The sequence below is a fragment of the Pseudopipra pipra genome, chromosome 1, assembly GCF_036250125.1.
Source record: "Pseudopipra pipra isolate bDixPip1 chromosome 1, bDixPip1.hap1, whole genome shotgun sequence".
In the NCBI taxonomy this organism is placed as follows: Eukaryota; Metazoa; Chordata; class Aves; order Passeriformes; family Pipridae; genus Pseudopipra; species Pseudopipra pipra.
In genome coordinates, this window is record NC_087549.1 from 64,136,073 (window position 1) to 64,160,751 (window position 24,679).

General features: G+C 43.4%; 1 protein-coding gene across 1 annotated transcript; it reads right to left on the minus strand.

Moving 5' to 3' along the window:
- Positions 1 to 550: 550 nt before the first annotated feature.
- Positions 551 to 7,074, minus strand: IRX1 (iroquois homeobox 1). The gene is made up of 4 exons (XM_064659402.1): positions 6,334 to 7,074; positions 2,743 to 3,757; positions 2,127 to 2,199; positions 551 to 1,763 (listed from the first exon to the last, which is right to left on the minus strand). The coding sequence occupies exons 1-4, from the start codon at positions 6,595 to 6,597 to the stop codon at positions 1,706 to 1,708; spliced, it is 1,410 nt and encodes a 469-aa protein (XP_064515472.1). The 5' UTR covers positions 6,598 to 7,074; the 3' UTR covers positions 551 to 1,705.
- Between the last annotated feature and the right edge of the window lie 17,605 nt (positions 7,075 to 24,679).

A 24,679-nucleotide genomic window follows, 5' to 3' on the forward strand; every position in this document is an offset into this window, starting at 1 on the left:
CCTTTCCCTGAAGGCTAAATTATTCTGGTTTGGTAAAAAGTGTAATACTCTCTTTTGTTGGAACAGTTACCAACTACTACTACTACGAGACTATCCGTGACTTAGGAAAAGGGGAAACAAAACCCAAACAACCAAAGGCCAGAAAAAAATCTAATTGATGGTATGCTGGGAACGGCAGGATATCAAAATGAGTCTCTTTTTAGAAACTCTCCTTCAGATATCCTTCACAAAATCTATTTTGCCTGACCTGTTTGCTCCATGAAAAAAGCTCAAAAAGTAGGAGTCCACCGCCTCCACCACTTTGCCAACAGATCTCTAAGCCATAGTTTACCGAGACTGCTCTTTGATTGAGATGATTTTGCAGCTAAATCAAGATCAATATTCTGATCTCTCACAAGAATTTAATTAATATTTTATTTGAAAAATCTCATCTTGCTTCCAACAAGTCCTGGTTTGAGGTTGGTTCAGTTTGGATAGGGCGTCACCGCATTATTTCTTAATGACTTTCCCAGCTGCTTCTTTCCATTTTCCACCATCAACAACCATCTGGTATCTTATTAGCACCTCAATGCTCATTTAATGTTCTCATTTAGGAGAAAAAAAAGAAGTAAACACTCAAAATATTACACATTTTAACGGACCATCTTTGGAAGATTAATGCCTTTATAAAACGATAGATCCTGTCTCTATTTTTAACCAACAGATCGGAATCGCAGAACTTTCTTTTGAGACGTGTAAGAGCTGCCTTTTTTTTTTTTTCTCTTCTAAATGCTAAGATTGTGTTTAGTCTCACAGGAAAACATCTTTTACAGTCATATTTCTTCTGTGTTTATTTAAAGCGCAAATCATTACAAATAATTCTTTTTCCTAAACTATGATTTTTTTTTCATCTTCGGTAGGAATGTATACCACAGCGGTAAAGCTCTTGACCCAATTTCGGAACGAGTTTGGACAGCAAACTAAGGAACTATGAGAAAATTTGTCCCTTTCATTTTAAGAATGTATTTTATAAAATAAGTAAGAGTCAGGCCCATTTATGTCCGGAAAATGGATACTACACAACACATCTCGTTCATCACAATAGAAAAAAATAACTTTAATTTTACTAGTCAAGAACCAGCTTCACTCAACTTCTTAAATTTGCGTGCATAAAAAAGGAACCTCGCAGCTTGTGTTCGGCAAAATAGCTCTAAGAGTCACTAAAAGCTGGGATTTGCTGTTTAAGTTTCAGTTACCCAAAGGCAAAGAGACTTGACTTTTTAGGAAAGAAATTATAAATGTTTGAATAGATTTGTAATATATGTATAAGATCTGCAGCAACAGAATACATACCTGAAGAGAGTTCATAATTTCATTTAGTTTATTAGACAAAAATATATGATTTAGACAAGTTTTGCTGACGTGTTATTTACAATCTGAAATCACTCTATATACAGAAAAAAAAAAAAAAAAGCCAAACAAAAAACCCCCACAAACACATGGGAAACATTTACCAAACCAATAATCCAAGAATGGTTAGAATAACACGATCTGAAATGGTACAATGAGGAAGGGGATCCATCTACAGATTTGTGTAATCACCTTTATGGATTTGCACCACCTTATTGCAAAAAGAGATTGATGGGAGTCGTTTATACCGTTTCCTTTTTTTTTTTCTCTGTCCTTAATACCAGTCTCTGTAATACTTTTTCACCAAATCATTTAATCAAGCAGAAGGGAGAGCTGTTAAAATTCTCGGTGTTCCCTCTTGCTGAGCCAAAGAGCTGCAGGGGGGAAGGGAGGAAAAAAAAAAGACGTAACAATCTTTCAGAAAAAAATATTTTTTTTTTAATTGCCCGTCTATTCTTATAGCAACCTAGTGTTAGATAATTAAAAAAAAAATCATTCTGACTGGTGTAATTAACACAAGATCTTTGAGGTCTGCTAAGTTTTAGAAAAGTTACAGTCTGGCTATGTACAATTGCAATTTAGTCTAAGTTTGAAAAGATTACAGCCACTCCTGTGCTGTTTTTATTGTCTGTATGTATTATTATGGTGATGATTAGGTGTTATAATTAGTCTTTATTATTCAAACACTGTTTCGCATAAGTAACATTCCTGCAGTGAAAACAAACAAACAAACTCACTTGTCACGGACCGGCTGGAAGGGCGATTTTAGCGGCTGGGGTGGGGAGTCAGTTCTTGGTACATTTTCTCTTTCTAGGAGACAGGGGGGGGAAAAGGAGAGAGAAAAAGAAAAACAAAACAAAACAAGAGAACCATTTTAGAATAACAACAATAAGAATCTGGACAGTGTGCAGAGTGGCCCTCTCACGCTCCTGTTGAGACATATGTAGATATGTGTGTGTATGTGTGTACAGCACTATTCCCTACTTTCAGTATTTAAGGAGTCTGCAAGCTTTTCTTGACACATTTTTAGTGTCATTGAAATTGCTGGGTGATGAGGGTCATGAAGGAGGGAAGTAAAGCAAACTCAAAACTATACATTTCACAGTGCTATTCCTGCACTCTCATTTGACTTGATGGGTGTATAGATTGGGAATGTAATAGGCTATATGAAATGGGCTTAATATATGCAATCAACATGCTTGGGAGGGGGGCCAGAAATCAACGCTAGAGTGAACTGTAACTCAGTTAAAAGCAATCAATTACACCAGGGCTAAATGTGACACCATTTCCCAAGAAGTTCATATACATATGTTGGGGGTGGGGGGAGAGGTGAATGCCTGATGCATTAATTACCTATGTGTTTGGGACTGGTCCTCTCTGAAGGTTTTTCACTGCTTAGGGCTCCCAGGGTTGCTGTTAAAACAGAAGATGGTTGCTGGGCCTGGAGGTGGTGATTGTGATGAGCAGCATGGTGGTGATTTACTCCCAAAAAAGACCTCACGTTTAGCAGGGAACTCTGAGTGAGGAACGCCCCATTTGTCCAGTTGTGAAATTTGCCAATCTGACATGTGTAGAGTCCATGGCTAGGGAGAAAAGCAGGGTGCTGGATCTGAGGAGAAGTGTGGTTAACCTGGGGAGGAGGGGGTGGAGGAGGAGAAGATTTCAGGGCACCATCAGGACTGGTTGCTGTCTCTGCCAAAGACCAAATCTTGGGTTTGCTGTGAGATGGCATCTGTAAATTGTTTGGTCCCCCGGGACTGATAATTCTGGTGCTGTTGTCAGAGGCTTCCTTCACCATGGCCAGTGCATCTTTGGGTTTCAGCCCTTCAGACCCTGACAGTGTCAAATCCTTTTCCTTTTCCAAGTGCTCCTCTTCACTGCTTTGTCTCAGGAGCTCAGGCTTCTCCTCCTCTTCCTCATTGCTCTGCTCCCCATCGTTCTCATCGATTTTATCTATATCTATGCTCTCCAGGTCAATTTCCTCATCATCTTCGTTCTTCTCGGGGTCCCCCTCATTGTCACTTCCGAAGAGGTTTGCATCTTCTTGGTCCTTACTCCTGGAGCCCCAGGTCACCTTGTTCTCCTTCTTGAGCCGCCGGCGGGCGTTGGCAAACCAGGTGGAGACCTGGGTGAGGGTCATCTTGGTGATGATGGCCAGCATGATCTTCTCGCCCTTCGTGGGGTAAGGGTTCTTGCGGTGCTCGTTGAGCCAGGCCTTGAGGGTGCTGGTGCTCTCCCGAGTGGCATTTTTGGGCCGTCCCGGATCCCCGTATTGGAACTGTCCATAGGGATAATAGCCGGGGGCAGTGTGGGCAGCAAAAGTAGCAGGGTGGACACCCGGATTATCTTTCAGCTCGTACTGGGAGCCCTGCAACACATTCAGACAAGCGGAGAGGAAAAAGCACATCAATTATCTCGTTAGCGTCTCTAACAGACCTGAATAGGCTACTCCGGGAGCCGGAATACGCCTTTCAGCGGTGCAAAAGGTCTTCACAGCCAAATTCGGCCCTCCCCGCTCCAGGCTCTTCACGTTTAAGTCAGAGACTGTTCCCAAATGATTCCCCTTTCTTGCAGAAAAAGGAAAGAGAGATGCTAAGCGGAGCTCTGACAGACATCGTGCATATTTTCTCCGAAAATCAAGTCAAATCAAACGATGGAAATGCAGCAACTTCGCCTCGGTGAGACAATTTACTGTGCCCTTGAAATTATCAGACAGATAAAACTGGTACTACACCGCACTTACAAACTAATGCCCGTGCACAGCGTCGGATTTATCTGCAAAGTATTCAGGAGGATGCTACAAATGCATGCACAGCATTCTCTATTTTTGCCCCTAGTGAGGCGAGACTGGGGACATGAATGCACAACTTCAGTACAAAGACAATAATAACATAAAAGATTTTCCACACACAAGCCAACACTACCACCCCCGCTCCCCAGATCATACACCAAGATTCTGGAGTAAAACATTAACTTCTAACTGTTCGAAGAGCCTTTAAACTCTGGAATGAAAAGTGATCCACGCATTGTAGAATACGGATATGCAGACACTTTATCTCATAAGTTTTACTTTGATCTGGCCAGAGCAAACGCAAATTGTTTACAAGCGTTTAGAGACGGTGATTTATTTGCAATCAATATTCTTTTTATCATCAGTAGTAAAACACAGCAAGTCAAATTATCCCATCAGGTGTTTTGGTAAATAACATTTTATCTTTCTAGCAACCTCATTAGGCCTCATTATTACCGCAAATTGTTCAGATATTAACCTAATATTTTAGCTCTTCGTTTAAAATTTTTCAGAAATTCAGAATTTATTTCAAAAGATCACCGTCATGGTAAATCACTGTAATAAAATACCAGGATACTTTGAGAGTAGGAATGGGAACTGTTCCAAAATAGCTAACATTTCAAGCAGCTTTCTTTCTTCATTGCTTCTATTGCAATGTCGCTTTTTTTCATAGTCCAGAAATACATTCTTAGTATTACTCTGTCGTAATTTATGTCAGCCTTAAAAATGGACCTCTTCAATAATGTCTGCGAAGAAACTAATTTAACTTTGTCAAACAGTTAAAAACAGTCATATATTTTAATTTCAGAGACACTGCTTATACACAAGGAGTAGTCCGGAGTAATTTTTTTAATGTGTTACAAGGTGGGCTTTCTACACTCCCTTTATTTTGCTGTCTTTTGTTATTGTTGCTGAAATGATATTTTTGTGTAATCTCTGTTGGGAATTCTTTTGAAGAAGCCACTTGTAAATCACTCATTGCTTCCGTCTCAAATTTTACTACATTTCCAAAATCAAGGTTAAAGGGGAAAAAAAAAAGGAGGGGAAAAAAAAGTAGGAAATACATGCTGTAAAAGTGACTTCGTAGGAAATGTTTGCAGCAGCAAAATTATCTGTTTTCAGATGCTGAACCTTGTTCAACAGCGTACCTACCTCCTTGCCTACATATATGTATTAAAAACCCTAACAAGTTATGCCTTGCATTCACCCAGTTATAAATATTCACACTTTTATGTGTCGGGGAGAGAGAAGAGAGGGACATTTAGAAAATGAAATGGAACCTATGGCGTACCGCCGCTGAGAACTTTGGAGATACCAGCAACGAAAACGTTTAAACGACACCGGAGATAAAAATAGTTACTTTAAAAAAATATGCCTCACTTTCTAACTATTACGTTCTAAAGAAAAGAGGGAAAGAAGCCAGAGGACAGTCTGGGTGATTTCAATTTGTTTTAAAGTTAACGCCAATATGCCTTTCTGCTCCGATGCGTATAATGGGATGTAGATACCCTCCTCCGCTTAATGCAAATCCCATCTATGATACTCGCCATAATCAGAGTATGAAAAGTTCAGATAACAGAACGGCCCATTTTTAAGGCTTAGGGAAAATACCTCGAAATAAACTGGCGCCACAGGTACCGAGACTTCGGCCTTTCGGACGGAACCTGTTTATTGCTCGGCGGCAAAGAAAAGTACCAGGCGGAAAGAGGAGCGCGCTGGAAAGCCCATTGAAACAGCAGGACCGACAATATCACCCGTCAACAACAACACTAACAACACGGAAAAAAAAAAAAAAAAAGCCGAGTTGCTAAGGAAAGCCGACAACACGAAGGCAGGAGCCCTGGACAGCCCTTTCACTGCCAACAAAAACTCGGAGGAGTTTTGCCCGGTTGGAAAACGACGGGGAGGACGGAGACTTCTCCTGCAGACCTGGCCCGCCGCCCCCGGCCCCTCTCTGCTTCGCAGACCCGCCGGCAGATACGCTCCCCTCTCCGCAGTGGACCCCGGGCTGGGCGTAAGCCGCCCCCACAGCCGCCCCGCCGCCCGCCGCGCTTGGTTTCGCGGCCTCCGCCCGCCCCCGGCTCCCCGGTCGCCCCGGCCCCATCGCCCCGAGGGCCTGGGCCAGCGCGGGGGGCAGCGCGGTGCTCACTCACCATCTGGGAGAAAAGGCCGAGGTCTGCGGTGTAGGGCAGGAAGGCGCTGTAGTTGGGGGCGCTGTAGGGACTAGCGTACATGCCCAGCACCGAGGTGACAGCGGCCGAGCCGCTGCCCAGCTCGGCGCCCGCGGGCCGGCCCGAGGCGGCAGCGGCGGCGGCGGCGGCTGCGGCGGCGGCAGCCAGGACCCCGGGCCGGTCGCTCCCGTACACTGCCTGGCTGGCGCTGAGATACTGCGGGTAGCCCAGCTGGGGGAAGGACATCTCCGGGGCGCGGGCACAGAGGCGGCGGCGGCGGCAGCACTGGCGGCAGCAACAGAAGCGGCAGAAATATAAAAAAAAAAAAAAAAAAAAAAAAAAAGAGGAGGGGAAGGGGGGGGAGGAATTATTAAAAAAAAAAAAAAAAAAAAAGTGGGAGGAGGGAGCCTGCTGAAGAGCCGGGGAGGGGAGCGGAACAAACCCGGGCTTCTCTGGATCTCTCTTTCTTTTTTCCTCCCCCCTTTACTGGAGTCAGGCAGGGCGAGAGAACAGAAATCGAGCCGATAATTTTCTTTTTTTCGTTCTGATTTCTTTCTGTCAGAGATATATTGCACCCTAGGTATGGAGGAGGAGGAGGAGTGTGGAAGGATTCAGTGGGGCGTCTTTCCTCAAATCTCGGCTCTTCTGTGCTCCTAAATCCCTTAGATGTGATCTGATCAACAATTGAGCTCCAACTGATGTGTCTGCCCTTAGGTCCTAGGCTGATCTTTCAGATACAATTTGAAGTTGATGTTTTGATTGGCACCCACTTGAGCTGCAAGCACCGCCCCGCGCCTCCCCCCCCCCGCCCGCCGCCCCCCTCGGTGCAGCACGTGGTGCTCAGCCCAGCCCGGGCCGCTGCCTCGGTGCCTGCGTGTGCGTGTGTGTGTGTGCGCGCGTGTGCGTGTGTCCGCGCAGCTGCTCTGCCGGGCTCTCTGTGTACTTAGTGTTTAGCAATGGGCTCCTTTCAGAAAAGCCCCCACTGCTGTATGACAACCTGTCTACACGATTTTACAGCTGTCCAACATTGGGGTTTTGCTGTTTCGCAGCCTTAGTGTGTCCCCTTTTAACAAAAACAACTGTGTTGCTGGGTTGTTGTTTTTTTTTTTTTTTTTTTTCCTTCCACCTTTAACATTGAGTCCCCCTTGTCGTCGTTGGACTCGGGAACAAACGAGAGTGGCCGTGAGAGGAAAAGGGGGCCTTGCAGCCATGCGGCTTATAACAATTTACAACTAAGGAAAAAAAAAAAAAAAGGCAGATAAATAAATAAATAAATGCGATCTATCTATAGCAACCCACAAACGCCATTCACACACGAACACATACACGCAACTTTACTGAAAGTCAAGAGGCTCCTAGCAGTTCTTCCCAGAAGAATTTTTACTTGGAACAAAAAATGCAGAAAAAAAAAAAGACCCGCAGAGATGTGATCCTCCCCGCCGCCCTTTCTCCTCCTCATGCCCTGCCGACGGATTGACACTCAGCGACAATTGTCACAGACATTGCGACAGTTCTCGGAATATTAGCAATAAATAATCCCGCAAAACAACAACGGCGACATGTATGCCGAGGGGCACAGAAGACCTCCAGCCCTCGCTCTCGAGAGGGCGTGGAGGGTAAGGGGAAGCCGGGTGTCTCGTAGATTGTCAAAACTTCCATCCACCCGTATCAGTGGGGACCAAAGGAAACACATCGGCGGGAAGCAGGGTGGGGGAGGGAGAGGGTATGGGGGGGGGAGACACACGAAGGTACCAAAACGAGCTGTTGTCATTATGATCATTAACAACAATGACTAGAGGAGAGGGTTTTCCCCCTCTTCTTCTCCTTTTCCCCCTTGGAGAGGGGTGGAAGGTGCAACGGGAGACAAAGGACTCCTCTGCAAGGGACCGAGAGGGCTTTTCACCGCTGTGCCCTGCCTGAGTGTTGTCCGGTTCCCCGACGTGGTGGGGCTCGCCCGAACCGCGCCGAGACCAGCAGAGCCTCGCACCGCCCGGCCGGCACCGCAAACTTTCCCTACCGCTGCCGGGGCTCTCCCAACACCCCCACTGGGGAGAACGAGGAGCGCGGGGGCGGCGGACCGCAGGCTGGACGTTTCTTGTCCCGACCTTCCCAGCCGCGGTGGGACAGCCGCGGGGCACTCTGCCCCACGACTCCAGCTGGCGCTCCTGCTCTGCCGGGAGAGGGGACGGCACGGCAGGGCCGGGCAGGGCGCTGCTGCTGTCCCTGGGCCGCCCCAGCGGAGCGACCCCGCGGAGGGGCGCGGAGCGGCCGCCCCCGGCCCTGCCCTCACCGCCGCGATCCCCGCCGCCCAGGAGCTCCGTCTTTGTGCTGAAGGGGCGGCCGAGCTCTTCCTTAAGGGACGGCGGGAGGGGCCGCAGACGCGAAGGCCCGTGGCTTTTCGGGATGCAAGTGTTTGGCGGGGAAAAGGGGGAAGGGAAGAAGGAGGCGTGTGGTGTGGGGAACGACGAGTGTCTCCGTTCTTTTCCAGAGCCCAGATCGAGAACCACCCCTAAGGGCCGGGCCGCTCCACTGGGCTTCTCTCCCCCTCTCCCACCTTGCAGCAGCAGGCTGAGCCCTGCAGCCCGGTTCCCGCCGGGGACTGGCCGCCGCGGGAGCGGAGGGAGATGCCTCCCCTCATGCCAACGCCCCCGCCGAGTGTCTCCAACCCCGGCCAACCCTTCCCTCTCCGCTCCAAGGAACCGCTGCGTTTCACAGTGTCGATTAAACTTCCTTCTCCCATTAGCTGGAAATAACGAACTTTCCCCTTCCTATGTCTAACAGGGAGAGGAGTACCTCCCCTGCCCCGCTCCAAAATCTTACCCTCAAAGCAGGAGAGCGACTCAGAAAAAAATGCGCTGCCATAACAGAGCTGAGTGGGGCTTGAAATTTACAGCCTTATTTTGAGAATGGAAGTGTCACATTACAAGGGCTGCAGGTAAATAAAGGTGGGATAAGGTACCGACGCTGTCGAAATCTTCTTAGCGCTTTAGATCTGTGTGGAATGTGTATCCAGGAAAGGTTTCCACTTGGAAGCTTAAGAAATGTGAATCATCCCCTCCCCCACCCGGTCTCATCCTGCTCAGATCGGTTCAGGGAGGGAAAAAAATAGGAAAAATGAAAAAAAAAAAAAAAGGAAAGAAAAAGGAAGAAGAAGGGAAAGAAAAAGGGGAAAAGTCTCATTTGCTTTTCTATCAGCCCAGCATCTTTTTGGAGAGAACTTTGCTATGTTAACCCTGAGTGGAAATAGAGCAAAGAAATACAAAATGCAGGTTACCCATAACAGTGATTTGGAGAATAAATAATAAAAAAAGATAGGTAGGAAGGAAAATACCCGCCAATGAGGGGGAAATTTGTAAGACTGTTAGGAAAGCTTTGTTCCTCATCTACAAAGTTCTTCGCGCAAGGGTGAGCAGGGTCCTGCGAACGCCATTAATTATGCACAATTCTGATCAGAAAATGCCAATCCCTTACCATGCGATTCCTGCTTCTGCACTGGACATTGCCCATTTTTTTTTTTTCCTGACGGTTTATTAAGTCACTTTAGCAGACAACCTTTCAAAGTCCTTTTTAATTTTTTTCCCCCTTGTGCAAGTAAGCTGGGACCAGAGCTGCTACACTAAGCTACTTAGCTTGAAAATCAGTTTAGTGAAGGTCTGGGAGATTCTGGGTTTATTTCCTCCCATACAAGACCTATAGCAGAGCTTATTAACAAAAGTGCGAAAAGAACGAAACTGTACGGAAAATTACAAACATCAGCAGCAGCTGCCAGAAGCTCCAGGAAAATCTTTTCCTAAACCCACGACCTAAACAGTCCAAAACGTTGGTGTGATCGACCCCTCCTATTCATAAATTAGCTTGACATTTTTGACAGACTAAAATACTGTAAAAAAGTAAAAGTAATTTTAATCGTATTTCGGGAAAAAATATCTTCCTTTTATTTCTTTCCCCCCCCCTAAGATCAGTGTTGCAGTTGCTTGAACATCTCTTTAACTTTCGGCAAGACCTAACAAAAAGGAGGATGGTGCCAACTCATTAACCGAACAACGTTTTTAAAGACGATAAACAGTCACGTAGCAAAAAAGAGTTTGGGTTGAGAGTGGAAAGCAGTCACCTTCCTTTGGAGAGAGGATGTACATCTGAAATCAGGAGGGAGAGAAACACCTAACAGCTCTGGGCATAATGTGATTATTCCCGAGGTAATCGCTTAAAATAAATTGTATACTGTTTAAAGTAAATCGACCTAAATGGCCATGCTCATCTAATTCAAAGATCATTGGGCAGATAAACTTCTCCTTAAAGAGCCTTTCTTGAGAAGGAGTTTGCTAAGACAGTGTGATCCTTCCAGTTTCTTAAGGCTATGCATCCAGTGCCAAGAGATTTTCTCTTTATTATTAACAAATCAGTTTAGATAGGGGTCCGATAAGAGATGCAAATCCAGACATAGGGGTCGCTGCTTGGCCGAATTTTAACTGAAGGCTGGTTCTGCGGGAGTTGATTACAGAGTACGTTTGCGAAGAGGCTGTGTGAAGCTTTAACACTGACTCTACTGAAAAATGAAGTCAGTGATTTTGATCTGCTCCAGATGTCCTAAGAGTGGATATTGCAGTGCTGGGAATCCGCACCAAATATCTGAGGGCAGTGATGGTAATCAGTGCAACCCATCAGCCAGGGGGGACTGGCAATTTTGATAACCTGCTGCAAATGCGCAGGGCTGGAGATGGCAGTGATAAACCGCTGAAAATATCTTCAAATGGAGATGACAGAGATGTTGAAAGGAGACACCTAACTATGGGGAGAATAGGATACTAAGCAGAGCACAATCTGGGAGTGTAGTTCAGATATTTACTAGTCTACGTTTCACCCGTGTAATTTCCACGGAGATACACGCGTTAGGGCGCCGTCTCTGCGTGCAGATACACGCCCGTATGGTCCCGTTAGTAAAACTCGGGGTTTATGCGGCGTTGATAATCAGATCCACCAAAAGAAAAGGAAGCTTAGTGGCTAAAGCGCCTTGTTTGTGGCTTGGGAAGAAAAGTTTTCATTTAATTCTGTAACTGCTTTGAAACATCCTGGTGACGATTTCTTTTGCAAATCCTCTTTTCTTTTTCAGCTCGCACCGGTAATAGACGAAGAAATTTAAGATGATCTTTTCAGTTAATAGTCTGTTTCAATTTTCTTTCCTGTGGAAAGAAAGTGCGGGGGGGCAAGATGGGGGTATGCAAAAAAATAGATTATCCGTATGTTGCTAATTTTCTGACTGTTCTCAGCAGGTAGTTTTGCTGTCTTTTTTTGCTAGCTGTCTTTTTTAACGTGTAAGTGTAAAACAACTCTACCATATTAAGTATCAATCCTATACATTTTAATGATACATCTGTGCAGGATGGAATCTATTAATTTAATATATCTCGCCTAGATTCTAATTATGCACCGACTGCCGACTACTTGGATCAGTTGACTGAGTTTTCATTAGGTGTATTATGTCTGATTTAGCATGGGACCATGCTTCATTTGAAGACCTGTGGTTTTTTGGGGGTGCCGGCAGCGCCGGTGTGGCTCGGCAGGATCTTGGCGGGGTTCTCCTCTCGCTGGTCGCCCACTGCCAGGCCCAGTCGCCGCCGCGCGACCGTCCTGAGCGCTTCTCATCAGTCCTGATTTATGAGCCTTGTTAAACACTCATTATTACTTTGCACCTTTTTTTTCCGGCAGGGTCTGGGAAACAACCCCACTTTGTGACAACAGGGCATGTGTCAAACAATTATAGGCGGAGAGGTGATGTAGCTCTGGAGCTCAAGACTCCCCCCTCCTCCCATTCACGCCCAGCTGGATGAACATTTCTGTTAAAAAGAAGGTAAAGGATAAAAAAAAAAGAAAGAAAAAATGATAATATTTTTAAAATCTTACTCAATTTTTGCCAACTGCATTCACAGTAAAAGCATCATTCAGATCTCTGACTGTGCAAACGAATGGTTTGGTTTGTCCGAATGAACACAAATTGCAATCAAGGATACCTGGTCGATTGCTTAAATGTGAAGATGTACACGTCCATTGTACAGGTAGTATAAGAAGGAATCCAAGCCTGAGAAGCTGCAGCATTGAATTATACTCGAGGAAGCAGCTATTAAGGAGTTTACAAAGATTATTTTATTCAGAGGATAAAATAATTTTCAAAATAAAAAAATATGGTTTTTTTGCTTGTTTGTTTTGTTTGTTTGGGGGGGTTGTTTGTTTGTTTGTTTTTTTAATTAAATTAAGAGAAATCGACTTTCCCCCCCCATATTCTGATGGTGACTTCTTATTCTGTATCAGCCCACCTCAGTTGCAACTTACATTTATTTCTGATAAGCAATGTGAATGCACAGATGTTCTCTTCCTTCGCGCTTTTACAAATGAATTGTTACAGTTATGCACACAGGCCTATATGAACACACACAAATCTATGGAATGAATTGTCTGCTTCTCCCTATTTCGCTATCTGTCTGTCTGTCTGCCTACCTATCTATGAATATTTTATGGGTCTGAACTTAATTAACAAAATAATTTCCATTTTGTCTTCAAAATGATCAACAGCAATTATGTGAGTTTTTTAAGGTTTATAATTTTATGTCACCAGACTGTTGCTTGGGGGCAGAGGCACAATTGCAGTGCCAGCTGCAGTTATATTTATTTGGGTTTTTTTCTGTCTTGTTCCTGTAGGGCTGCATTATGCAGTTTTTAATTAGTTTGTGTTTGTATTTCACCCGTCCCAAATCAATGCCATCCTGGAGCAATGCAACGTAAATTCCTGCAGTACAGGTGTAGCTGCTAGCTCTGGAACACTAGGAAACTCATGTCTTACAAATGAAAGCAGTGAATGCCATTCAGCCAAACTGTCAGCTTTAAACAGCCAAGAGGAAGGAGATCAAAGCAGAGAGCAGGAACTTCTACTCTCCAGATTAGTCTTTATGGTTTGAACGCCTAATGCTATTAAAGGGAACCAGGACATATAGCACATCGTTGGCTACAAAGTTACTTCTAATTTTGCTAAAGTCCTGCCTTATTTTGGCCAATGTAAGCCTTCAGAGCATTCAAGATGCACTATTTCCTTTGAGGCCTAGTAGTTACTCATATGAAATTATGCAGAACTAATACCTTCAGAGACACATTTTTGTTTGCGCACATATTTATATAACTTATCACCTTTTGAAAGATAATTTTGATTTCCTCCTAGGTTCCACAAAGTCTTTTAATAGAACTTGCAGCAATAAAACCTGAAATTCTAGTATCTCCAGACATGAAAAGTCCCTTTATGTTGTGTTATGGTGTCTCTTCTTTCTTGAAATGACCTCTGTATGGTAGTGTATAAATCTATTATTTCAGTCACCAGGGAATTCTTTTAAAGCTTTTTTTTTTTTTTTTGTCAGGAATACGAGATCGTTCATCTTTAACTAGGCCACATAGAAATTATGATTCAACAGCAGTGTATATTTAATTAGAGTAATCTCACTTGAATTTAATTACCTAATGAATTATTTGTTTAAAAGGTAAAAAGGCTTGTTTGCCAAGTACAGTGCAACCCAGCGATAAGAACTTCCGTTATAAGAACATTAATATTTAAAAAAAAATATGGTTTTAGATTTTAACTCTTTGGTTCTGCCAGCCACCCGTGGGCACGCCGAGCCCGCTACTGTCGGGGCTCCCACCCCATCCTTTCAACTCCCGGCAGTGAGCTCTCCGCAGCCCGCTGCCGCCGACCCGCGTAAGTACCGCACCTCACCGCGCTCCTCCGGGCCGCGGGGTGGGGGCGGCGGTTGGCGGGGAGGGAGAGACGGGACATAGACGGCTTTGCCGGGTGAATTTCGAGGCGAGAAGTCAGCGTCGGCGCAACTAGTCAAGCTGCGGAGAGGCCTCACGGCTGCCGTGGTCAGACGGGCTGCGCGACGCTCCGCGCCCCGCGCACCCTCGGGCAGCCGCCGGCATCGGAGCTGCTCCCCAGGGCTGCTGTCCCCTCCCCTCAGCGCCGTGTCTGCAGGAGGTCCTGGCCAGGAAGGTGTCAGAGCTGGGAGCGTCAGGCTGTTTTGTAAACAGTCGTCATCTTGATATTATTAATTTTTTTTCTCCATTTCCCCCTAGTCTTATGGTCAGTGCAACTAATGACAGTCCTTTGATTATTTAAGATTCTTCAGCCCAGACAAAAAAAAGCCCGGCCAGCCTCTGCCCTTGACCTTTCTCCTCTCTTCCCAAGTTTTCCAGCTACCACATTGTTTCCAAGATACAACGCATACAGTGCTGAACTGCAACTGTCAGAAGATTCGCCTGAAAGCACCACAACTCGGGGATTAGCCGACTCATGGAAAAAAAAAAAAAAAGGGGGGAGAAAAAAAGGGTTGTTTTTTTTCCTTGCCTCTCTCTTTTTTTTTTTTTTTTTTTTTTTTTTTTTTGAATATGCAATGATGGGAAACTCTCCTACTGACCTGATCCAGAAAGTCTAGGTCAAAAAATGTTTGGTTTGTTTGCTTCTGCTCTGTGGTTTGAGAGTGGGACCTCTGGAAAGCACCACTGTGCGTCTACATGTCGCTCAGACCGAGAACTTTCGCTCCGTCCTTCCCCCTTCCCCGAACACAACGAGGCCGTCGGCAAGGCCTGCACAGGAGCGCGAGGAACAGCGAGGAGTTGGATCGACCTCTCCTTTCCGCTCAGCAGTGATGCGCCACGCAGGAAGCCAGATCGCTGTCAGAATAGAGGAGGACGCTGAAACTTATCTCTGGAGGTAGGGAAGGTGGCCAGGGAATGCCAAACGTGAAGGGGCTGTTTCTCACTTTCCTTCCTTTAGTAGGTAAGAACCTGTAAAACATTTCTGCTTTCGAAGCACCAGCAAGAGGGAAAGGCGAGGGTGTGTATACTTAAACCATGGGCAGGGAGGGTAAGAGTAGATGAAAGCTTAAAACTAAGCTTGAGCAATATTGAGGCATCATTTCGAGGCACAGCTTGGGAGTCTCTCCTCGGTGGCACTGAAGCTCTCACTTGCACAGTCCTGCAGGGAAGGATCGCACCACTCATTAGCCCGTGGGCACACAGACGTACCTCAAACGCAGAGGCAGAACTGGAGAAGTACCACGGATCAAAACACCAAACCCGCCCGCTCGACGGGGAATTCTCTCTCGGTCTTCCTTCGTCCCCCGTGGCCCGGTGCGAGGCAACCCGCAGCGAGCTGCCAGGCGACAGTGCGTGGCTACAGCACACCCCCGGCTCTGCAGCGCCCTCGCCCCCGCTCCTGTGCCCCTTTTGTCTACGGCGTCTGAAATGAGGATGGGCTCGCTAGGGTTTCCACAACGGACGTCTGCTACGGTGAATACATGCCTGCTCAAGCCCTCAGTCAGTCTCAGAGCCGCTTGTGCAGTGCATAACTTATGCCCCAGCGCTCTGCCCCGTCCGGAGCAGTGCGGGAAGCACGGAGGGCCTCTCTCCCACTGGAGAGTCAAGGCGCAGTGGTCTGGGGTTGCACTGAACACCAGGTAGGAAAGGAGTAGTGGGAGCAAGCCTCAGTCTTCACTGTTCCCTGTCTTCTCCATTTCAGTGTTGGGATCCTAATATTTTTTTCATGAGTTTTGGAGGACTGGTGAAGTGAAGCAGTTTTTTGTATGGGTTGCACAAGCTGCTGGTGCTGTGGCAGAAGTGGGGCTTCACCAGCACCTCAACTCCTATTTCTTGGTGCCAGAAATGTTTGAGCCTGATGACTGTTTTGCACTTTCAGGTAAATATGTCAAGTCCTGAACCCAAGATTAGCCTCGGGTCTGTTACAGTGAGAATAGCATATTGACTTCAGAGAACCTCAGACTCATGATTATATTAAAAATGTTTAAATCAGTCAAAGCTCAGACCATGGTCATTTTCAGATCTTATAGCAAAATTATCACAACATTTCACTGTTTATAGTCACATAAATATGTTGGTCTCCTTTACTATGCTTCATTTGCACACACTGTTATTAGAATCAACTGGCAACCTCACTGAAATGTTTATAATGACTTTAAGATATTATGAGAGTTATAGATCTGTAGGCCTGGCATTTTAATTCTTGAGGGCCTATGCTTTTCTTAAAGTTATGAGTGCAGTTGCCACAGCACATCTACATAATGTAGTTTATTTCATTAATTTTGATAGCCAAATACGCATGTTATCAGATCATATTTGTCTATGTTTTTATTCTTACCCCCTTTGGAGCATGTATGCATTTTCACTGTATTATTACTGATAAAGTATAGCTGTATAATTTCAATCATGTAACTATGGTAGGACAAAATATTAAATAAATCTTACACTGGAACTTGTTGAATTAAAATTCCTCACAAAAGCTCTTCAGATTCTTTTTAATATTCTATAAACAGCATAATTTACAATGTCATTCTATCTCTTCTATTGCTTTCTTCTAACACTGCAGCATTAGCAGCAGTTGGTGTATTTTCTTTCTTTGGTTTCTTATGCCTTAGATGTATAGTCACTCTTTTTGCTAATATAATTGATTTATGTATCCATTGATGTGTGCTGCATTTTAATGATGACTCTTTGTTTTATCCAATAATACTTTTCAATAAGATTGTTTGGACTGTATTTTAAGGACAGGTGTAAACTATGCTTTAATTTTTAATGCTCAGTGCAGACCCAGGCAAGATTTTTGCATGTGAACAGATTTGCCCTCAAATGAGACTATACATTTTAATGCAGTTTTATACTAACATACTTTTTTGACTTTACTTTGGGCTTACTGAATTGTAATTAGCTTTCCCCTTCTGCTTCTTTCCTCTACATTAATATGTTAAAGTCTATGAGGCCCATATATTTTGTACTAGTTCTTTCCAACAACTCCAGAGTATATTTGAATGGCAAGACAGTTTGAACTTGGACTGTATCAAACAGCACTGGCCACTGAAAGCATTGTAACAGGGTAACAGAAATAAAGTAGATTTAATAAAATAATAGTAATTGAATGAAAATACATACACGGAAACATATTGTTATGAGAAAAGCTTTCATATGGGGTGCTTTTAACAATTGTTGACTAGTGGGCTAATCATATGGTTTTTTTTAACAAGTAAGTTAATCATGTCCTCCACTGAATTATTGGTCTAGATGTTGTAAGAACCAGAAAACTAGACTGTTCATTTTTTTTTTTTTTTTTAGGACTGGGGTTTTGTGGTAGTTAAATCACCGTGACAATGAGTAGAACTTAATATGTAATCATAAATTGCATCATTGTATCCTACAGATTAGCACTGAGTTTATTTTATTGACTCACTGCAGGTTTTTTCCCCCAAACTACTGTTTCCCATCTCATATGTTTCACTTTACTTACACATGGTAATTCCTTGTCAAAGGTGGCAATTTTGGGGTTTTCATCTGGGCTTGAGAACACTCAAATAATAATGATAATGTCACATCTACTGTTAATTTTTCATGTATAACTAGACTGCTTCAATTAAGAAGATGTTTTATACAATATGGGTAGGGTTTTTTTTTCCATGCATATTCTACTGTTTCATCATATGTTTTGCATTGGTCACAGACAAGATAAATCTTAGAAGTCTAAGTCATGATGTTCAGAGACTTATAGACATTATTAAGAACAGTAAGGAATTATGAGCATTTATAAACACAACAGGCCCAAATTAAGACCCTCAGTTCAGCAGCTGGAAGCCTTTTGGAGTTGATTACTACACGCAAAGAGAAAACATGCAAGGAACTACTTACTCAGTATATTCTGCACCCTCAAGTTAAAGAGACTACCAATGGAGTAAAATATTGTCTAACTTGAGTATAGATAGTGGAACCTGAACTGAAGTTTTTTTATTGTGTTTGCCTACGTCCATAAGTTAAAATATTTAACACCTGAATGCTTTTTTAAGGTCATAGGATACCCAAAGTAAGACACAAATGAAATCTAAGCTGAGCAGACATTTTGAAGGCCAGGAAAGAAAATTACCATATCCTGCAGAGCTGAGATGATAATGGGCAGCGAAATGTTTGCTTTTCTGCTTCACCTGTTATTTCTTTCCTCAGCTTTTCCACGAGGGTCAGAGAGCTAGAGAACAACACGGTCATTTGGTCATTTCACAGGTGGTTTTGATCTCTCTCTCACCTTGTCTCAGGCCAACAAGTGCAAGCATTTGCAGTAGTTCATACTATGCTGTCATCACTGCTGTAATTGCACTAAGCCAGAAGAGTGTTGCCATAAACATTTCTATACTAACCTTAATAATTCTAAAGCTTTGTGGAAGCAGTCTTGGTGCAGTTGCATTGATGTAGTAGATGCTGCCAGCGTAACTCACAATAATCTTGCAATCTTTACAAAACCTGCTCTCTGCAATTTCCTTCTACTTCACATTATTTACTTGGTCTAAACTACTTGCTGTTTCATATAGTGATGAATACCAGTTCATTTGGCTCAAATAAAATAATCTCTTTAGATATTGATTGGTGCTCTGACTAATCCCCACTTCAAGAGTCCATCTTGGGACCTGTTGGAAAGTTTTCCCATAATGCAGTGCTACCGCATGGCTCAGCAGACTTCTGTGTTAATATAACAGATTTCCACCTACAAAGAGGCTTGCTGTGGATTTCTTACATTGTTACAAGTTTATACACTCCTTTAAACTGTGATAAGCTCTACAGACATAAAAAGGACTTCTCTAGCAGAAGCTGGAACATTCTATAGAAAAGATGATGTGGTTGAGAACCTATAACATCTCAATTTCACTGTCATTTTGTTTTCTTGTTTGCTTTTGCTCATTTAGTTTTGTGACTGCAGAACAGCCCTTGAAACCTGGGAACAGGACACCCAAATTATTCTTATTCCATAGAACACAGAAGCAGAAGAATAGCCCTTCCTGGGGGAAGGAACATCTCCAGGATGAGAAGGACCTCCGTATCTCCACTGACCAACAGAGCTGTTAAGAATGTCAATGTGCTTACATATAAAAGTTGGATCCTACTAGTTACTTTCTTTAGGGTGCCAGCCTTTCTTCCTAAGTTAGTATATTTTATTTTTCATCATTCTTTTTTAGGTCTTCTCATCTTGCTTTCTTATCTTTGCCCATTCATTGTCATAATTTTTCTTTTGACTTCATATTCCATATTCTTGTTTGTCCATCTCTCCTGGTTCAGTCTTGTCAGCTCTGTGTTTGAACCCACATTAAAACCACTCTTGCTCTTTCAATTGTTTTTATTAAAAACAGCATCCCTATATTCTTCATGTTTATCTGTATTTTGTAATTGATAAAGATTTCAGAGAAGGGATTGTCTTTCTGCATGTTTATATAATGCCTACTCTGTCTGAGACCCTAAAGAACAAAGATAAATAAATAAAAAAAAATCCATTTTCCACTGTTCTGCCTATTCTGCCTAAAAATGATAAGTTCAAGAAATTAGAGACTCACATGACTCCTAAAGGTAACTACAGTTCTGTGACTAATTATGCTACCCTTTTCACTCCACTAAAACTTACACTTGGAAGAGCACGTATGTATTCAAGAGTTAAAAACATTTCTGGATTTGTTTGCTTTTGTATTCCTAACAGCTGCTTGTTAATACAAACATGTTTAAGGAAAAAATGGTGGCCTGTGGGTGCAATCTGACCTTCAGCCAGAAGTGATATCAAGTAACTTTACAGTTTGTTATCTGACTCTTCACAGTGTTAGGAAAGAGTATGTGCGTTTAACTGGACTTCATGCTTCTAAACATGGAGTGCTTGCACAGTTTCCCTAATAGTAAGGGTATTAATTCATGCACATATAATTTTGAATATTTTTTTTTTTGTTTTATCACTACTGTTTAGGTTTACTTGGGAGGAGTAGAAATGTAAGAAAGAAAATGAAAAGCATTTAGCGCTACCCAAAGGATAACTTCAGCCAGCTGGACAGATCCATGGGACAATTGGAGGTGCAACCAAGGACATGGAGAGATAGATGAAGACACTATGAGAATGGCTCTTCAGTTCAGGACCTGAATTTGAGAAGTGAACAAAGTCCTGCTGGGTGACAGTTTTTAGTGGGCTTCCTCAGCAGTTCATGTGGGAGTCCATGCTGTTTCTGACCAACCTAGAAGCTAAGGTAGAGTGTAATCTTAGCAGGTTTTCCCATTGTAGCACATTGAGTGGGAGAGGCTCTTTCAGTGGAGGGCAAGCTAGTATTCAGATGGACATTGATAGCATGGAGAAAGAGTCCAGCAGTAATCTCATGAGATTCAGCATAGATGAATGAAGAGTCCTGACCCTGGTCTGGAAAGCCATCTTCCTTCCATCCATTTTTGGCATCAATTAGTTGAAAATATCTTTGTGAAAAAGGACCTGAGGGCCCCAGCGGACAACAGAGGGGACATGAGCCAGCAGCAGTCAGCAGTTGCAGTGAAGAAGATATTTTATATTTATATATATATATATATATATAACTGCATAATGAGCTGTTATAATGTGAGTGTATCCAGTAGGAAGAAAGTGGTTATTAATGAGGTGGGTATCTGCCTCTTCTGAGCAACAAGTGATAGGATGAGGAAACAGTCTCAAATTGCACCAGGGAAGGTTTAGATGGGATACTAAGAGAAGTTTCTTCATTGAAAGGATTGTCAAGTATTGGTACCAGGGAAGTGGTTGGGTCACTGCCTGGAGGTATTTGAAGAACACGTAGAATTGGTACTTAGGGACGTGTTTTTGTGGTGGAATTGGTAGTGTTAATGGCTGGACTTGATGATGTTAAGGGTCTTGTCCAATCTAAATGATTCCCTGATTCTTCTTTATTTAGCACTTGTGAGACTCTGTATGGAGGACTCTATCCATTTTTGAGCTTCGCAGTGCAAGACAGGTATTGACATGCTGCAGTCAGTGTAAGATATCGTGATAATTAGAAGCCTAGAGCACACTATGAGGAGAGACTGGAAGAACAGTCCTAGTTCAGCTAAGAACAACAGGCTAATGGGATCTTATTTCTGCCTTCAGGTACTTACTGGTAAAGTGCAATCAAGATGGAAACATTCTTCTTAGAGTGACAGGATGAGAAGCAGAAGAAAACAGGAAGTGATGATTAGATACTAAAAGAAAAAAAGATGGGGGTGGTGGGACAAAAAAAATAAAATAAAAAAAACAAATAAAAGCAAGCCATAAGAACCCAGACAGTGTAGGGACTCATCATGCTTAAAGATATTCAAAACTGAACTGGACAAGATCTAGAGGAATCTGACATAGTTGGACCCACATTGAGAGCAGGGTGGAACTAGATGACCTCCGGAGATCCTTTCTAACCTAAACTATTCTCTGATTTTGTGGCAGTTGAGTACATAGCAACGAAAGATGGGAGTTAACATTCTTGTCTGTGTTAAAGGGCCAGTCTACAAAATGTGGCAATAACTCATGTGGCTGTAATGTATCCCTTGTATTGACTACGTTTATTTCATGGCTTTGAACTCATAAGAATGCACTGCATAAAAGCACTGATACTTCTTTCTCATATGGGTTTATAGTACAGTTTTTATATAGCCATGATCACCATGATATAGCCATGATTGCTAATAAGATGCTATCTGATACAGCAAACAAATCAAATTAGCAAGTGTATTGGGTCTGGCTGAATGGGAGTTCATTTCCCCATAGAAGCCCTCACAGTGCTGTGCTTTGCATTGGCAGCTAGAAGGGTGTTGATAACACACCGGTGTTTTGGCTACTGCTGAGCTCGGCATCAGCACTGTAACATTCCTTCCTCAATCAAGAGCAAGATTCTGAGAGGCGACACAAGTAGGCCAGCTGACCCAAAGTGACCAAAGGGATATTCCATACCATATGATGTCAGCTCAAATATAAAAGCTAAGGCAAGGAACAGAAAGGGGGCATTCATTGTCTCCATGGCTGGAGGAACCATTATGTGTGCTGAATCCCTGCTTCTTGGAAGTGGCCAACCATCACTGCTCATGGGAAGTAGAGAATAAACGATGTTACCTTTCACTTCAGTTTGTGCTTTAATAAGCTGCCTTATCCCAACCCAGGAGTTGTTTTCCATCTTATTCTCTCCCCTGTCTGGCTGGGAAGGGGAGTGATAGAATGGCTAGGTGGGAACCTGGCATTCAGCCAAGGTCAACTCACCACAACAAGCTAGAGATATCTAACAAACACTGTGCCATCTTTATCAGAAAGACATTTCTATGTCCAGGAAAGAATGGACGGGAGGGGGAAAGGAGTGAGGAAGACCTGAGAAATAGTCAGCATTCATCTGATAACTGACTTTCCAACCCAGATGGTGCTTTAATGGTCTGCCACAGGTGATGTATAAGTAGACTTGCATGTAGATGTTCAGGATAGCACTGTAAGAAAGTAGACCTGCCATTTATTATCATTTATTATATTTCTGAAGATACTTCCTCTGAGTACACAAGTAAGGATGCTTCCTAGCTGAAGACCTTTTGTCTATGGCCAGGCTAACACAGTTTGGCTCTCTTGGTTTGTGACATCCCAGGAGAGCCTCTTGTCCAACTCCAAGATTAAGATCCTTTGACATTTGCTACAAAATAACAGTCATTGAATGTGAAGTGCATAAGGGGAACAGGAATAGCTTGAAATGCACTTTGTAGCATTGAAATAGAAGTGTTCTCTGACCTTTCTTAATCCTAATTATTATTTATGAAAGAACAAGTGCTGTTAAATAAAAGATATACTTTTAATTATGGAATTAACTGTAATTACATGCCATTCTGAAATATTTCATAATTTTGTAATTGCTTGAAGTGTTGGTATTTAGTGAACCAAATTTATAGTAATTCCTTTATTCTTTCTTTGTCTAATCAATAATCATCTTTTTAATAGGTAATATAATAATGAACTGAACAAAACTGTACACATTAAGTGTTCAAAACATTTCTATTTGTCTTTTGTTTCTGCAGGAATCCAAAACAAAGTTAATCTGATCAACAGGGATCAATAGAAAAGTGAGTGAAGATTCTTATTTCTTTGAAGCCAGTGAAGGCAATGAAATAATCCTCCTAAACAATGGAGGCCTTTAATTCAGAGTCTCAAACACTGAAAGGCATTGTGAAGTGGGATTTGCAGTGTTTCTGGTTTTAATTTAAACTGCACAAGCAGGTGCGGTAGTGGGAGGTGAATTACTCTTACTACATTGTTGCAGTACTATAAGACAAAAATAACAGAAAAGTCGCAGACCTGATTTATTGACTGGAATAGTAAAAAAAGGTCTTAGAAGAGCTTCATTTTGGTTTACTCTCCATATTCCCACCCCCAGCTTTAATGTATCCATCCTCCTTTGTGATTTTATTAGGTCCACAAGCTGAAGGACATCTCTGTACTTGAGACTCTGAACCTGTGTGAGCTGACCATCTCTGGAAGCAACACCAGCCAGTTCTTCAACTTCCCTCTATTTGGTGCCTTCACCTGAAATCCTCATAGAGGACTGGGCTGCAAAGGGCTCTTCTGTGAATTTTTGGGACTGAGGAATGCACAGGACAATGTGGGATGGGTCCACGACTGTGATAGTTGGTTCATCAGGTGGATAATACACAGAGAGTGGGGTAGGGACTTACCAGCCAGGACTGGTTGCACCATTTCCAGGGTCTAGCAGTGACAAGGGGGGAGTAAATTGAGAGTTCAGAACACTTGGCATCACTTGGTGATGAGGCAAGTCCAAGAATGTAAATTAGCAAAGCAGGATCTGATCCAGTGGTAGCAGCCAGGGTCCTACTCAGCCTGGTGACCACCAGACAGCTCCTGCAGTTCAGAGGCAGGTAGAGGTCAAGCTGAGAAGTCAGCCCATGGGTCAGAATCCAGTCCAGCAGAGTGCATAGCTGGGCATGGCTGTGGCAGACCTGGAGACAGGCACAGCTACAGCATAGCTCAGGCAGAGACTGATGGCCCCAGGCTTTATTGAAATGGGGCCCCTGGTGTGTGTGGGGGCACCCGTGCAGGGCTATTAAAGTCTATCAGTGCCCTCGGGGGCTTGATAAGCATGTGAAACAGTGGTTGGTCAGTCATCAGAGACCAGTGGCAGCAGGTGGGTCTTAGCTGGAAGGTGCAAAATTGGACGCAAGGAAGGATGCAAAGAGGAGCCTTCTGGATCATGGTGAGACAGCCAACCAGGCTGGCCAGAGGAGAGCACAAAGGGCTCCCATTGTGCTTTTACAGACAGCAGGAGGATGATGTTTTCACTCTTTATATTTCTGTCTACTGTCTTCTAGGTTTGCAAAAATGCAACTTGCAGTAGGACACCTACTGTCAGTTACCATTAACTTGTTTGAGGATGAAAAAAGTTCTTATAAATCTTATCCTGACTTCTTCTACCCCATCTCCTGACTCCCTTACTTCCTG

What these genes read in the sequence shown, in the direction of transcription:
- IRX1 (XM_064659402.1), bottom strand. Translation starts at nt 6,597, where the DNA reads ATGTCCTTCCCCCAGCTGGGCTACCCGCAGTATCTCAGCGCCAGCCAG. An exon ending in TCGGCCTTTTCTCCCAGATG is followed by an intron (nt 3,758 to 6,333) that starts GTGAGTGAGCAC and finishes AATGTGTTGCAG; the next exon opens with GGCTCCCAGTACGAGCTGAA. An exon ending in GACCAGTCCCAAACACATAG is followed by an intron (nt 2,200 to 2,742) that starts GTAATTAATGCA and finishes CCTGTCTCCTAG; the next exon opens with AAAGAGAAAATGTACCAAGA.